The following is a 17070-nucleotide window of genomic DNA, read 5'->3' as shown; positions in this document are numbered from 1 at the left end:
CCAAACAATTGATTTGTTGGGACCCTTTCTATCCAGTTGCTGCAACAAGTGACATCTGCTCCTGTAAGTGGGTCCAAGCACTGAAAATGTGATTGCAAATGATGGAAAGGTATTCACTTCATGTTTAGACTCTTGTAGCAAGTTTTGTTGGACGCAAGCCAACATCCAGTTAGCACTGACCAAGTAGTTGGAAATGAAGCTTAAAAGAGCCAGTTTAACTCCATCTGTGCTGCCTTGCCATCTCTTCCATCCCCTTAAAATGCTAGCGTTCCTCCCCCCCTCGGCCAAATAAATTGTGCTCAGATAGGATTTATATTAATTACCAGCCTGCAATTTCAGTATAAAGCAACTGGCAACACCGCGGAAGTGATTTCGGAGCTTTCCCTGTTATCTGCAGTTGAGGGAATACCAGTGAGTTTTTTTTTATTCGTGGGACTTGGGCGTCGCTGGTTTGGCCAGTATTTATTGCCCATTCCTAGTTGCCCTTGAGCTGAGTGGCTCACTAGGCCATTTCAGAGGGCAGTTGAGAGTTAACCACGTTGCCGTGGCTCTGGAATCACATGGCGGCCAGGTAAGGACGGCCCTAAAGGACATTAGTGAATATAAGAGCTGAAATATAAAAACAGAAAATGTTGGAAATGCTCAGTAGGCCTGGCAGGGGAGGCACTGTGCCACAGTAGTTAGCACTGCTGCCTCACAGCGCCAGGGACCCGGGTTCAACTCCCAACTTGGGTCACTGTCTGTGTGGCATCTGCACGTTCTCCACGTGTCTGCGTGGGTTTCCTCTGGGTGCCCTGGTTTCCTCCCACAGTCCGAGAGACGTGCTGGTTAGGTGCATTGGCTGTGCTAAATTCTCCCTCAGTGTACCCAAACAGGCACCAGAGTGTGGCGACTCGGGGATTTGCACAGTAACTTCATCGCAGAGTAAGCCTACTTGTGACACTAATAAATAAACGTTAGCATGTGTGGAGAGAGGAATCAGAGTTAATGTTTCAGGTCAGTGATTTTCATCGGTACCTGCGGATTGCCTCTGTTCAGTTCACTGGGGGCTGAAACGCTTTGAAAAGAAAGGGATGAAAATGTTCCTGGATGATATTCCACAATGCCGATAGTGCGTCAGTAACCAATTTTACACACAGCCTCACTTCCTAACCCTTTGCGGGATAGGCTGTCCGTTCTTTTGCCTCTTTGCAGCTATAGTTCCAGTAAATAAATTAGTCAAAACTGTTTTTTCTCACTAGACAACCAGGCTGTTAAAATTGTGAGGCTTCGTTTAAAAAGAATCCCCGTGTAATTGGCTCTCAGAAGTGCTTGACAAAGCACTTGTTATGCCAACTCGCCATGTGTTGAATGGAAAACTAGGAATACTGCAAAAACAAATCCTTGTACAATGCAATAGTGTTCATGGTGTAATTAGCTAATACTACACAGGATTTGTGTTTCAGATGCTTTCAGCATGCAGCAAACAATTAAGGCCATCAATGGCATTAGAACAGCTGTTTCTGATTATTGCCTCAATGTGAGTACTCCCAAGTTCCTGTGTGAGGGACGAAGTCTGTGGGACTCTGCCGTGAACTTTCTCACCATCAAGTGTCTTTCCCATTGACGTAACCAGAAGTCTCAATAATAAGCACAGCATTTAAAACTTCATAGTCATCACAGGGGCGGCACAGTGATTAGCACTGCTGTCTCAGGGACCCGGGTTCGATTACCGGCTTGGGTCACTGTCTGTGCGGAGTCTGCACGTTCTCCCAGTGTCTGCGTGGGTTTCGTCCGGGTGCTCCGGTTTCCTCCCGCAGTCCGAAAGACGTGCTGGTTAGGTGCAATGGCCATGCTAAATTCTTCCTCAGTGTACCCGAACAGGCGCTGGAGTGTGGCGATGAGGGGATTTTCACAATAACATACACTGCAGTGTTAATATAAGCCTACTTGTGACACTGATAAATAAAATAAATGATAAAATAAGATTAGATACCTAGATTACAAACCTGTTTCTTTTTTGAATATGATTGAACTTATTGAACAGGAACCAGCAGTGCTCAGATACCTAATGCATTTGGACTTTCACTTTACACCTGGCTAGTTGGCATTTGTTTAAGAGTGTACCATCAAAGAGGGAATCACAGCGGAGGCTGGGCCTATTCTCACCTGCTGTCCACACTTAAGAGGAAAGATCACTGAAGATTAATCAAAAGTGGCTGATTTCCCATCACTGGAGCATTGAGGCTGATTATAGTCTTGCAACTGCTGCCCCTGTGAGCAGAGAACTCAGCTTAGTCCAGAAATCAAGCTTGAGTCAATTTATATCACATAAGCTTCAGCAGGCCAGAGGCAGGAATTCTTTTTTCAATTCATTTGCTCGGCATCGCTGGCTAGGCCAGCACTTATTGCCCATCCCGAATTGTCCTTGAGAAGGTGGATGGTGAGCTGCCTTCATGAACCGCTGCAGTCCTTGTAATGGAGTTCTGTGAGTGACAATACTTCCTTGGTCTGTTGCTTGTGGACATTCAACATCATGTCCTAATATAGGGGTGTCCAACACTCATCCTATGGGCCAAATTCAGACCATAAATCTCTCACCGTACCACTTTCATCTTAGTGTACAAGCCGACTTGGACACATGTTAGCAACCTCGGCTCCTTAGACTTCCCAGGCTCAGAGGATCGGAAAAGACTGTTCGGTGTAGATCAGTTGCGGGGTGGGTTATTTTTCCATCATGTAGGAGTCACTTCCGATCATTTTAAGACCGGGAATTTTAAGATGCTGAGACTGAAGATTAGGGCCAGAATTCTGCAATCTCGATCACGCCGCTGCCAGTGAGAATGGAGAATTTGGCGCTCAGCCAAAACTTCATTCACTGCAGCGGGACCGGAGAATCCCAGCTGTGGGCGAAATGGGAGAATTCCAGCCTCGATGTTTCCAAGCCTTACGGGGAGGGCTTGTATTATTTTAATATGGGGGAAAGAGGAATCTTTAAATTTCTGCAACACCATCGGCAATCGATTCATTGGTCGGAACACTTGTATCCAGTTCCAGCTCCAAAACGATGGGCTCCCTAACCCAAATGTGGGGAGAGGGAAGGATTTGTCAAGGGCAGCACGGTGGCACAGTGGTTAGCACTGCTGCCTCACAGTGCCAGGGACCGGGTTCAATTCTGACCTCAGGTCGCTGTCAGTGTGGAATTTGCACGTTCTCCCCATGTCTGCGTGGGTTTCCTCTGGGTGCTCCAGTTTCCTCCCACAGTCCAGAGATGTGTGGGTTAGGTGAATTGGCCATGCTAAATTGCCCCTTAGCGACAGGGAGATTTGCAAGGTAAATATGCGGGGTTACAGCGATAGGACCTGGGTGGGATTGCTGTCTGTACAGACTCGATGGGCTGAATGGTCTCCTTCTGCACTGTTGGAATTCTATGATTTTTAAGTCACAGACTACCAGATTTTTTAGCTATGGAGTTGGCAAGTAAGTAACAGAAATGACCATCTTTGGTGGGAGGGGGGAGACAATAAACAGAGATAATATTGTGCTGTTGACCTGTAATTGTTAGATGGTCATTTTCAATGGTCATTATAAAAGGAATGTGTCAGCATGACTACACATTGGATACAAAAGTCAGGACAATGATAGAGATATAATAGATGTTACTCTTACACAATAATCAGTGACACAGGAAATGCTGGACAAAGAAAAAGACTAAGGGAGGGGTTTTCTGGCCACACTCACCCCTAGACTGGAAAACCCTGCCCGAGGTCAACGGTCCTTTGTGTGGTCCGTCCGTCCTCCCATTATAATTCCCATGGCGGGCAGGATAGGAAAATTCCACCCTAAGTTCTGTCTGCTTTGCCACCTGCCACCCTGGCATTCACATGGTGCTAGGACAACCATGTCATCTACACCGAACCCAAATGTGAGGCAAGAAAATCCAGGTGGTAGAAAACTTTGGAAACCAAAGGTCCAAACTCCAAAAGGTCCCTCCAAAACATTAATTACAATTAACATACATCTTATCTCAAATTACTCTTGCTGGGTGGGCCATCTCATGGTGCACTGTTAGATTATTTCCTGTATCCTTCAGCTCAATATAATTTAGACCATATCTTGAGTGGAATGGTGAACATCTCAAGGTGCAGGCAGGGCAATGAGACATCTGGAATCTCTGTGGACGAAGTGTATCTCCTTGAGGCAGGGAAGAAGGAGGGTTAATCAGAAACAAATCAGGTACAGAGAGAGAGGGAAAAGAATGGGACTAAGTGAGAAAGAGACGGGAAAAGTAAGAAAGAAAAACTAAATTTGAAATGTTTAATACCTCTGAGAAGAGTTTATTACATGCAGGAATGAGACTTTGTTGGGCCTGGGAGGTTGATTGGCAATACTTTACCAATTATCTTGGTGATAAAAGGCTGTTTGCCTTGTTCATTATGAGTTTTAACTTTCTGTGGTGAGTTGAGTCGGCAATTAATGCGCAAATGCAGCAAGTTCTTCAAAATAAAGGGGAGGTTTAAGGGCGAGACTTTGGGTCGGATTTTACAACCTCACTCGGGCGAGGCTCATAAAATCCCTCCTGAGGCCAACGGAGAATTCCGTTCTGCAAGCTTTACCGTTCCGGTAAAGTTCCGGCCTTTGTTTGTGAAAAGCATATATTACAATTAATATACATCTTATCTCAAATTACTCTTGCTGGGTGGGCCATCTCATGGTGCACTGTTAGATTATTTCCTGTATCCTTCAGCTCAATATAATTTGGACCATATCTTGAGTGGAATGGTGAACATCTCAAGGTGCAGGCAGGGCAATGAGACATCTGGAATATCAAATATCAAAAACCAGTCCGGAGGTTCTGGGGATTCACGGCTCACGGCGTATCTCATCATCCCCCTGGCATTTCTGTCAGGAACCTGGTGGTACTTTTTCAGAAATATTTGGCTCATTATTTTTTGAAAACAATCCATCAAATTAGCAATTGGATCAATGTCAACTGCTTCCTAAAGATCACCTTTGTTAGATTGATCACTTGCCCACTAACATAATCTGCCGCGTTTTCCTGATTGGTCCCGATGTCAGCTGCATTTCCGGATCAGGAACCTGGAGGTGGATGTGGCAGGGCATCGATCGCGATCTTCCTGGAGGCAGCCGATTAAAAAGCTGCGTCAAGGACCCCAGTCCAATTCAGGAGCTGGGAGGCTCAATCAGAGGGCCTGCAGTCATGTCCAGTCAGCCCCCCACCAAGAGAGATGGGCACCAAAGTGGGTAGAGAAACACAGAAGGATCTGTTTCTCTTGTCGATACTGTATATTGCTGTGCTAACCACTGTGCCCTCTATCCATTCGATCATTTTGGTTGTTCTCTGGCCCTTACTCATTGCTACTGACCATTGGTGTGAGAGCTTCAACTTATTGTTAATCAGTAGCTCCAGATAATTTTCCATTCACATTATTTTCTTTTCACTTAAGTAGTTGTCGCTCCCTGAAATTTCTGTCCCAATATGAAGCATTTTGAATGTCTCTATGTTGATTTTAACTTGCCATCTAGCAGCACAATTCCTAAATATATTCGAATCTTCCTGTGTGTGAATTTGTACTGATTGTGGTGCCTTTAATCAGGCTTGATCTGTTTTGGAAGTTAAAAACCTGTTGTGTTATTTTCATTCACAGATGTCCCCACACACATTGGCTTGTATTGCAGCTCCGATTTGGGACCGGCCATACTCCCGAGAGCAAGCTGCGTTCCCACTGGTAAGTGGAGCCCTCGAAGCGCCATTGTATTAGTGTTAGATCTGCGTGTACTGCGTACGGTTGTTTCAGCGCTGGAGGAGCCCATTCTCATCAGGCTAGCAAAATACATTGGCCAAAATCTTTCTGTCCTGGTTCGTGACATGGATTTTCCGGTGCTGCTGGAAGTGAATGGAGTTTGGGCTGGAACGCTACGTTTTCCGTTCTCGCCTGCAACGGGTTCCACCACAGACGAGACCAGAGAATCCCACTCATTCTCTGGACATTACCTTCTTTAGTGTTCATTTTTGGCAATTGTTGACTGCAACAAACATCCGTCTTTGTGTTATCTCATACTCTGCCCTTTTATCGAGAGTGCCCATTCCCTGCTCACACCCTGATTTTGCAATTGATGGAGAAGTACTCACTTCATATTTAGACACTTGGAAGCAGGTATTACTGCACACAAGCCATCAGTGAATGATATTGTTGGCGGTTCTGTGTTGCGCACATAAACTTGTCGCCTGCAGTATTTCCCAGATTTTTAACCTGCATTCCCAAGCTTTTACAGTGGCTCAGTGGTTAGCACTGCTGTCTCACAGCGTGAGGGACCCGGGTTCGATTCCCGGTTTAGGTCACTGTGTGGAGTTTGCACGTTCTCACCGTGTCTGTGTGGGTTTCCTCCAGATGCTCTGGTTTCCTCCCACGTCTGAAAGACATGCTGATTAGGTATACTGGCCATACTAAATTCTCCCTCAGTGTACCCAAACAGGTGCTGCAGTGTGGCGACTAGGGGATTTTCACAGTGACTTCATTGCAGTGTTAGTGCAAGCCGACTGATGATATTAATAAATAAACTTTTTTAAAAAACTTTTTATCCCTCTTCAAACTGTGCATGCTTGGATTGTCCGCGTTCTGTTAGCACAGTATTTGGCAATGGCGTACCATTTCAAGTACGTACCACTCTTTGGGATTTTCGCAGTCTCTGTCAAGTAGGTTATTGTGCTGTGCATTTCCATGTGTGTAAACATTCTTGGCTGAATAACTGATCTCAGCGGAGACTGGGAATCAGAGCAAGTTGGGACACTATTCCTTTATGTCTGGGCTGCCGTCCATTACATCTGATGCTGTGAAAGTCCAATTTGGGCAGTTGTAAGACTCTTAATCTAAATAATTTGCTAGTTCCGGTGATGACTTGTTTAAACTGCAGTGGCAGCCCAGCCCCACTCCAGCACAACTCATGGTAGAACTGCCTCAAAACTTTACAATCTGTTTACAGTCAATTTTGAAAACACCTTTAAAGTGAGATTTGTGACTCTTCTGTATTTTTTCTTTTGGACAAAACATAGCCAGACTATGCTCCTTTACATGTGGGGGATTTCATCCAGGGGGAGATGGTAGTGTAGTGTTAATGTCACCAGGTTAGTCATCCAGAAGCCCAGGCTCTGGGGACATGGGTTCAAATCCCGCAATAGCAACTGGTGAAATTTAAATAATTTCAATTAGTGTTCATGATAACCATCACTGTCTGTTGTAAATACTCATCTGTCCTGGTTAGCACTGCTGCTTCACAGCTCCAGGGACCCGGGTTCAATTCCCGGTTTGGGTCACTCTATGTGTGGAGTTTGCACGCTTTCCCCGTGTCTGCATGGGTTTCCTCTGGGTGCTCCAGTTTCCTCCCACAGTCTGAAAAATGTGCTGGTTAGGTGCATTGGCCATGCTAAATTCTCCCTCAGTGTACTGGAGCAGGCGCCGGAGGGTGGCAACGAGGGAATGTTCACAGTAACTTCATTGCAGTGTGAATACAAGCCTGCATGTAACTAATAAATAAACTTAATGCACTTTCAGAAAGGAAATCTGCCATCCTTACTTGGTCTGACCTATATATGAATCCAGACTCACAGCAATGTGCAAGGGCAATTAGGGGCGGCCAGCTAATGCTGAGCTTGACAGCCCGTGAAAGATTCATGGGCTTGCTGGCATTTATTTCCCCGTTTCAGAATGGAAAATATTTGTCAGGCTGAGCCAGCCGTCAATTATCTCCCGTGGCACAGTGGTTAGCACTGCTGCCTCACAGCACCAGGGACCCGGGTTCGATTCCCGGCTTGGGTCACTGTCTGCGCAGAGTCTGCACATCCTCCCCGTGTCTGTGTGGGTTTCCGCTCCGGTTTCCTCCCACAGTCCGAAAGACGTGCTGGTTAGGTGCACTGGCCATGCTAAATTCTCCCTCAGTGTACCCGAACAGGCGCCGGAGTGTGGTGACTAGGGGAATTTTCACTGTAACTTCATTGTACTGTTAATGTGAGTCTTAGTTGTGACACGAACAAAATAAACTAATGAATAAAGACTATTGGGATGTTTGTCTAAATGTACTCATGGTTGTTTTTCAGCAATTTGTGAGACCAGAAACGAAATTTTGGCCTACAATCGCCCGCATTGACGACCTCTATGGAGATCAGCACCTGGTCTGTTCCTGCCCGCCAATAGAAGCTTATGAATCTCCCTTCACAGAACAGAAAAGAGCCTCGTCGTAAAACTCCATCGTCGAGTGATTTGTGTCTTTTTGCGGGTGTTGGGTTCAGTAAGTGATTGCTGTCAAGAAAAGCCCGACCACAATTATTTTTTTTTAATCCCATTTTGTTTTGCTTTCAAAAATCAAGATCCGGCAAGTCAGATATCTCAATTTGTGTGGAAACGGCTGCTGATTTTTTTTTATTTAGGAGGTAGACACTACATCCAAGCCACACTTCAGCTGATGCTATTCAGTGCCTCAACATCAAGCAGCATTGAGTTACTTAAGTGGCCTTGACCCCGTGCACTTTTTTTTCTTGACTTGACTTGAGAACTGCTCCGGTCTCGGATGTGATTGAACTGTGATGTATCGTGTTCACCGTAGTGCTGTCGGACATCAGACCATATACAACTGTGGCCTCGTGACAAAGCGGTCCTAGAAGGTAGTATTTTTAATGTTCACTTTTGATGTTCTTGTTTGTGATTGTCCATGCTTCTATAACAGTAACCAGGCACCTCCTGGTTAATAGAAATTTTAAACAAATGTAAATTTTAACTGTCTTATCATTCCAATAAAAATTCTTGAACTCTTTTCATATTTTTTTCTCACTTGGTTCCGTAACAATGACCGTCAGTACTCTTTATGGTTCTATTCATTCAAGTTCTGTACAGATAGCTTTGAATGTACTTTCCCTGAAAAGTTTTGTCAGATTTTTTTTTTCCGAGTTGCCATGGCTGGTGGACAGGGATCCCTCACTGCATTCCCGCTGAATTCTGCACATTCTTCGCTTGCGCAGAAACAGAAATCAGTTCAATATTTAAGCTCCATAGCATCATAGAATCCCTGCAGTGCAGAAAGAGGCCATTCAGCCCATCGAGTCTGCACCGACCACAATCCCACCCAAGCCCTATCTCCGTGACCTCATGTATTTGCCTTGCTAATTCCCCTGAAACTAAGTGGCAATTCAATATGGCCAATCAACCTAACCCGCACATCTTTGGACTAAGGGAGGAAACCAGAGGAAACCCACACAGACACGGGGAGAATGTGAAAACTCCACACAGACAATCACCCAAGGCTGGATTTGAACCCGGGTTCCTGGCGCTGTGAAGCAGCAATGCTAGCCACCGTGCTGCCAAAAGTTCTGGACATGTAGTTTTCAAACACGTTGAATGTACTTTCCCCAATAGATTTTGTTGGATTTCTTTTTCCCAACTGCCATTGCTGGTGGACAGGGATCCTTCACTGCATCACCGCTAAACTCTGCAGATTCTTCCCTTGCACACAAACAGAAATCATTTTCGTAGAATCATAGAATCCCTACAGTGCCGAAATAGGCCATTCGACCCATCAAGCCTGCACCAACAACAATCCCACCCAGGTCCTATCCCCGTAACCTCACATGCTTAAAGTTTTGAAATTTAAACTAAATTTATTATTGTCACAACACATTTGCAATGAAGTTACAGTGAAAAACCCTGCTAATCCCCCTGACATTAAAGGGCAATTTAGCATGGCCCATCAACCTAACCCGCACATCTTTGGAGTGTGGGAGGAAACCGGAGGAAACCCACGCAGGCATGGGGAGAAAGTGTCTCCACACAGATAGTCACCTAAGGCCGGAATTGAATCCAGGTCGCTGGCGCTATGAGGCAGCAGTGCTAACCACTGTGCCACCCTACTAATGAGGTAGCGAGGACGTCTTGTGATGCAGTGGGTAGCGTTCCTGCCTCTGAGGCAGGAGCTCCAGGTTTGAGTCCTACTCCAGGACTTGATGACCAAGAAAGGTACATTCATAACACGATCAAACAGGTTGAGTGTGTCAACCTGTAGATACTTCCAAACATTCCAATGGCTGGCAGTAAGAGCGGGAGAGACTCCTGGTCAGTCACACTTGACGTGGAGTGGCGCCCTCAAGCTCTAAGCCTCTGGTGACAGACTAGCAACATGTTCTAGGAATCACTAGCTATGGAAACAGAAGGAAGTCCACCTTAATGCACCACTAGGTGCAGGAAGAGAATTGGAATAGAAATGAGGTAGCAATCGGGAATCCCCTAATATTCCTGCGTTCTCTTTCCTCACCACATGCAATCATAGAATTCCTACAATGCAGGAGGAGGCCATTCAGCCCATCGAGCCTGTTCCAACAACAACCAGGGCCAGCTATGTCTCTGGGCTGAGAGATGGAAGTGGTTTGAGGAAAATTCGCTCCCTGGGAAGCCCGAATGAGAGGGGACATTAAGTTTGGATCTGTGAAAGTTGAATTTTTCCTTGTTGTTTGATTTTGGGAGTTGTTGCTTCTATTTCTCGCAGTAAAATCTGGTGATTGCTGAACTCCACGTTGTGGATGTGGAATTTTCCTCTTGTTGTGTTCCTTGAGATTGGAAGGTAGGGAAGTGAACCAGCTTCAGTTGTGGCTCACGCAGACTGCCCGTGCCCACCCACACTTGAGGCTCAGGATCGAGGCACAAGCAACCCTGGAATATCCAAAGTATCTGCTGCTCAGGCAGATCCTTGCAAAGGGCCTGACTGTTGTGTGGTCAGATCTGACCCCTGCACAACCTTCAACATGTGCATGGTTTCGCCAAAGGTAGTCATGGTCATCATAGCTCTGAACTGTTATGTCTCAGTCTTCTCCATCCTCGAAGTGAATATGTGCCTCAGTTCACAGAGATTTGAAGCTGACCAGTAGTGTGAGTGGAGTTGAAACAGATTGAACTCGAGGACCAGCGACTACAATATTTCTCCCCTGATGCCAAAGTTTCAACGGGTTTATAAAAATAATAGGCTATATGCAGCACTGTCTTGTCAAACCAGCCTCCCATCCATTGACTCTGTTTACACTTGCTGCTGCCTCGGGAAAGCAGCCAGCATAATTAAGGTCCCCACGCACCCAGGACATTCTCTCTTCCACCTTCTTCGATCGGGAAAAAGATACAAAAGTCTGAGGTCACGTACCAACTGACTCAAGAACATCTTCCCTGCTGCCATCAGACTTTCGAATGGACTTTCCTTGCATTAAATTGATCTTTCTCTACACCCTAGCTATGGCTGTAACACTACATTCTGCACTCTCTCCTCTATGAACGGTATGCTTTGTCTCCATAGCGCGGAAGAAACAACCCTTTTCACTCTACATTAATACATGTGACAATAATAAATCACATCAAATCATATATTGGAGGCTCAACTCACAGTCAAAGGCAGATCTTGATTGGCTCCCCAACCACCACCTTACAAAAACATTTCACTCTCTCCACCAGTGACGCACAGTGGCAGCAAAGCGTACCACCTGCAAGATGCAGTGCAACAGGTCACCAAGGTGCCATTGACAGCACCTTGCAAACCCGCGACCTCTACCATCCAGAAGGACAAGGGCAGCAGATACATGGGAACGCCACCACCTGGAAATTCCCCTCCAAACCACTCACCATCCTGACTTGGAAATATATCACTGTTCCTTCACTGTCGCTGGGTCAAAATGCAGGATCTCCCTCTTTAACAATGCTGTGGGTGCACCTACATCACAAGGACTGCAGCGGTTCAAGAAGGGAGCTCACTACCACCTTCTGAAGGGCAATTAGAGATGGGTAATGAATGCTGGCAAAGCCCAAATCCTCTGAAAGAATTTTTAAAAGATGCCCTTTGAATTGTGCACTCAGCGGGAAGTGGCAAAAAATAATTAAATGGAAATGATCTGGGATTGACTCATAACTAGGATCAGGAGTCTAACAGGAGGAAACAACTCAAGCAGGTTGGCTGGTGGGGAAGAGGTGACCATCACAACTTTGAGAAAGGTTGAGTGGGTCTTTAAAGGCTTCATGCAGAACATGCAGCGTAAATACATTGCCAGAATCAACAGCATAGCAGAAACATGCATGATCAACAACTAGCCAAATTCATAGAATATTTACAGCACAGAATGAGGCCATTCAGCCCATCCAGTCCACAAAGGTCAAACTGTGACTCCATGGAAATCCTACACTGCAGAAGCAAACCATTCGGCCCATCGAGTCTGCACCAACAACAATTCCACCCCAGGCCGTATCCCCACAATCCCACATATTTGCCCCACTAATCCCTCTAATCTACACATCCCGGGACACTAAGGGACAATTTAGCATAGCCAAACAACCTAACCCACACATCTTTGGACTGTGGGAGGAAACTGGAGCACCTGGAGGAAACCCACGCAAACATGGGGAGAATGTGCAAACTCCACACAGACAGTGACCCAAGCCAGGAATCAAACCCGGGTCCCTCGCGCTGTGAAGCAGCAGTGCTAACCACTCTGCCACCATGCCAGTGGGCGGGATTTTCCGGTTGCTCTCACCCCAAGGCTGAAAATTCCCCTCCGAGGTCAAACAGCCTTTTGCATAGTCCGCCCTGCACGCTATGATTCCCATGGCAGGTGGGATGGGAAAACTCCACCAAAAGGGTCTAATCTCTTCCCTCTCTCAATTCAGACCACAATAGGCACTTTCCAATCCATTGGAACCAACCCAAACCTCCTTGAACCACTAAATGTATGGGTCAGCGACTCAAATGGGATATCACCCACTTGTCTGAATGGCATCATCATTGCCAGCATCATCAATCCTAAATGCACTAATTTAACTACATCTATTTTCATTGTTATTTCTCTTGTGGTGTGGTAGAGAAGGAGTGGCAGACATTTAAGGAAATATTCCATAGCTCTAAGCAAACCTATATTCCATTGAGAAAGAAAGATTCAACGAGAAGTAGAGTGGTATCAAATTGATAGAAAAGATGTACAAAGCTGCAAAGATTCATGGAAGGACAGAATTATAGAATCACGGGCAGCAGGGTGGCACAGTGGTTAGCACTGCTGCCTCACAGCGCCAGGGACCCGGGTTTGATTCCCGGCTCAGGTCACTGCCTGTGTGAGTTTGCATGTTCCTCCCGTGTCTGCATGGGTTTCCTCCGGGTGCTCCGGTTTCCTCCCACAGTCTGAAAGACGTGCTGGTTAGGTGCATTGACCCGAACGGGCGCCGGAGTGTAGGGACTGGGGGAATTTCACAGTAACTTCATTGCAGTATTAATGTAAGCCTTGTGACAAATAAATAGAATTCCTACAGTGCAGAAAGAGGCCATTCAACCCATCAAGTCCGCACCAGCCATAATCCCGCCCAGACCCTATCCCCACAACCCCACGCATTTACCCTGCCTAGTCCCCCTGACACTAAGGGGCAATTTAGCATGGCCAATCCACCTAACCTGCATATCTCTGGACTATGGGAGAAAACCGGAGCACCCGCAGGAATCCCACGCTGACACGGGGAGAATGTGCAAACTCCACACAGACAGTGACCCAAGCTGGGAATAGAATAGAAGAGAGGGAACATTTTAGAAACCAGCAAAGGATGACTTAAAAAATAGGGAGAATTTGATTTGATTTATTATTGTCACATGTATTGGGATACAGTGAAAAGTATTGTTTCTTGCGCGCTATACAGACAAAGCATACTGTTCATAGAGAAGGAAAGGAGAGAGTGTAGAATGTAGTGTTACTGTCATAGCTAGGGTGTAGAGAAAGATCAACTTAGTGTGAGATAGGTCCATTCAAAAGTCTGATGGCCGCAGGGAAAAAACTGTTCTTGAGTCGGTTGGTATGTGACTTCAGACTTTTGTGTATTTTTCCCGACAGAAGAAGATGGAAGAGAGAATGTCTGGGGTGTGTGGATTCCTCAATTATGCTGGCTGCTTTTCCGAGGCAGCGGGAAGTGTAGACAGAGTCAATGGATGGGAGGCTGGTTTGCGTGATAGACTGGGCTTCACTCACGATCCTTTGTAGTTTCTTGCGGGTTTGGATAGAGCAGGAGCCATACCAAGCTGTGACATAACAAGAAAGAATGCTTTTTATGAGAGTCGTAGCTGACATGCCAAATTTCCTTAGTCTTCTGAGAAAGCAGAGGCGTTAGTGGGCTTTCTTAACTATAGTGTCAGCATGGGGGGACCAGGACAGATTGTTGGTGATCTGGACACTAAGAACTTGAAGCTCTCGACCCTTTCTACTTCGTCCCCATTGATGTAAACAGGGGCCATTCTCCACTACGCTTCTTGAAGTCGATGACAATCTCCTTCATTTTGTTGACATTGAGGGAGAGATTATTGTTGTCACACCAGTTCCCAGATGTTTTTAATACGTAGAAATCTCTCAATCTCAGTATTGAACATTCTCCACAGCCTTCTGGGATAGAGAATTCCAAATATTCATCACCCTTTGAGCGGAAACTTCTCATCTCAAGCCTGAACGATTTGCCCTTATTCCGAGAATGTGTCCCCTGGTTCTCGACACCCCTCAGCCAGAGGAAACATCCCTCCTCCATCTACCCTGTCACGCCCTGTAAGAGTTTTCAATGATTGGATGAAATCACCTCCAATCAAGGCCCAGTCTATTTAATCATTCCTCACAGGACACTCCCTCCGTCCCAGGAATTCTTTAAGGAACCTTCATTTCACTCCCTCCATGGCAAGTATACCTTTCCAGTGGTAAGGAGACTAAAACTGAACACAATGTTGCAGGGCCTGAATTTCTAAGCAGTTGGCTGGGAATTAGGGCGGCACAGTGGTTAGCACTGCTGCCTCACAGCACTAGGAACCCGGGTTTGATTCTTGGCTCGGGTCAGTGTGGAGTTTGCACATTCTCCGTGTCTGCTTGAGTTTCCTCCGGGTGTTGTGGTTTCCTTCCACAGTCCAAAGATGTGCGGGTTGAGTGGCTATGCTAAATTGTCCCTTAGTGTCAGGGGGATGAGCAGGATAAATACATGGGGTTACGGGGATAGGGCCTAGGTGGGATTGTTGTCAGTGCAGGCTCAATGGGCTGAATGGCCTCCTTCCGCACTGTAAGGATTCTATGATTCTGTAGGGATTCTTACCTAAAGAAAGACTATAATTGCCATGGAGTGCAATGAAGGGAAACAGCAGAGTGTTTCAGTGCAGAGGGATCTGGGTGTCTTTGTACATGAATCACAGTGAAGCATGCATGTACAGCAAGTAATTAGAAAGGGGAATAGAATTTTGACGTTTATTGCAAGGTAGATGGAGTATAAAAGAAGGGAAATCTTGCTACAACTTCACAGGATATTGGTGAGATTGCACCTAGAGTAGTGTACAGTTTTGGTCTCCTTACTTAAATAGGGTTATACTTGCATTTGAAGCAGTTCAGAGAAGATTCACCAGGCTGATTCCTTGGATGAAGGAGTTGTCTTACGAGGAAAGGTTGTGTTGGTTGGACCTATACTCATTGGGATTTAGAAGAATAAGAGGTGATCTTATGGAAGGAGATGATTCTGAGGGGGTTTGACAGGGTTGATGCTAAGAGGATGCCCCATTCATGAAGGAAACTAGAACTAGGGGGCACAGTTTCAAAATAAAGGGTCTCCCATTTAAGACAGAGATGAGGAAGAAATTCTCTCAGGGTCATTAGAGTTTGGAATTCTTTTCCACAGAAAGCAGGGTCATTGAATTGTATCCACTTAATGTACGAAGCAGTGGTTGTGACATCCTTGTGTTCACTAACGTATATAGCTCATGAACTGGGCTAGCATACTTCTTGTAGGGAGACTAAAGATGACCAGAAAGCAGGTCAAATACAAGGCCACTATTTTGCTGCCACTTTAGATACTTGACTCCTTCCTCTTGCATTCACAATGTAAACTTGTCTGACCAAAGCATCAAAATCCAAAGTGTTGTTGTGCAAGGCATGGATTACTCACAGTTCTTCAGGGATTATACCATACATCAGTCTATGAGAAATCTTGACATGTATAGAGTAAGACCATATATAGGGTACCGGAGTGATGTTTTCTTCAATTCAAAAATATATTACATTTGCTTTGCTGGTTGCGTTGAATAGAAAGTCTTTTGAAATTTTCAATTGGCACATTTTACGAAATGGTTAACAGAATGTCAGTTATCATCTCAAGTGGGTTGGAGTACAAGGGGTTGAGGTTATGCATATTTGATACAGACCACATCTGGAGTACTGCATTCTGTTCTGGGCACTGCACCTCAGGAAGGAAATATTGGATCCTAAGCTATTTAGCCTCCCAAGATGGGAGCTATAAAATAAATGGTAGAACTGTCAGAAGCATAGACACACAGAGAGATCTGGGAGTGGAGGTCCACTGATCCTTAAAAGTGGCAACACAGGTGGAAAAGGTGGTGAAGAAAGCATTTGGCATGCTTGACTTCATCGGATGGGGCATCGCTTATAAAGGTTGGCAAATTATGTTAGTTATATAAAACGTTGGTTAGGCCACATTTGGAACACTGTGTCCAATTCTGGTCACCACACTACCAGAAGGACATGGAGACTTTGGAGAGAGTACAGAAAACATTTACCAGGATGCTGCCTGGTATGGAGGGTATTAGCTACGAGGAGAGATTGAATAAACTGGGATTGTTCTCCCTGGAAAGACAGAGGCTGAGGGGCAACCTGATAGTTTATAAAATTATGAGAGGTATGGATAGGGTGAACAGTTGGAAGCTTTTTCCCAGGGCAGAAATGACAATTACAATGGGGCACAAGTTCAAGGTAAGGGGGGAAAGGTTCAGTGGAGATGTGCGGGGGAGGTTTTTTTAAACAGGGGGTGATGGGGGCCTGGAATGCACTGCCAAGTGAGCTGGTTGAGGCAGACACATTAGCGACATTTAAGACTTATCTGGATAGACACATGAATAGACTGGGAATAGAGGCATTCAAGCAGTTGGTCTAGATAGGACAACGTGATGGCATAGGCTTGGAGGGTCGAAGGGCCTGATCCTGTGCTACACTGTTCTTTGAGCCTGCCCTGCAGTTCAATATTATGGCTGGTCTATAATCTAACT

The 17070-nt window shown here is 45.6% G+C and overlaps 1 protein-coding gene across 1 annotated transcript in view; it reads left to right on the top strand.

Moving 5' to 3' along the window:
- The window catches only part of gldc (glycine dehydrogenase (decarboxylating)), a 147758-nt gene extending 138950 nt beyond the window's left edge, over positions 1 to 8808 (top strand). The window contains exons 24-25 of the mRNA XM_078214099.1: positions 5649 to 5729; positions 8096 to 8808. Coding sequence (XP_078070225.1) covers positions 5649 to 5729; positions 8096 to 8239 — 225 coding nt within the window. The 3' untranslated portion in view covers positions 8240 to 8808. The remainder of the gene's footprint in view (positions 1 to 5648; positions 5730 to 8095) is intronic.
- Positions 8809 to 17070: the final 8262 nt, after the last annotated feature.

Source organism: Mustelus asterias, chromosome 6, assembly GCF_964213995.1.
Source record: "Mustelus asterias chromosome 6, sMusAst1.hap1.1, whole genome shotgun sequence".
Classification (NCBI taxonomy): domain Eukaryota; kingdom Metazoa; phylum Chordata; class Chondrichthyes; order Carcharhiniformes; family Triakidae; genus Mustelus; species Mustelus asterias.
This window is presented reverse-complemented; position numbering and strand designations above follow the sequence as displayed.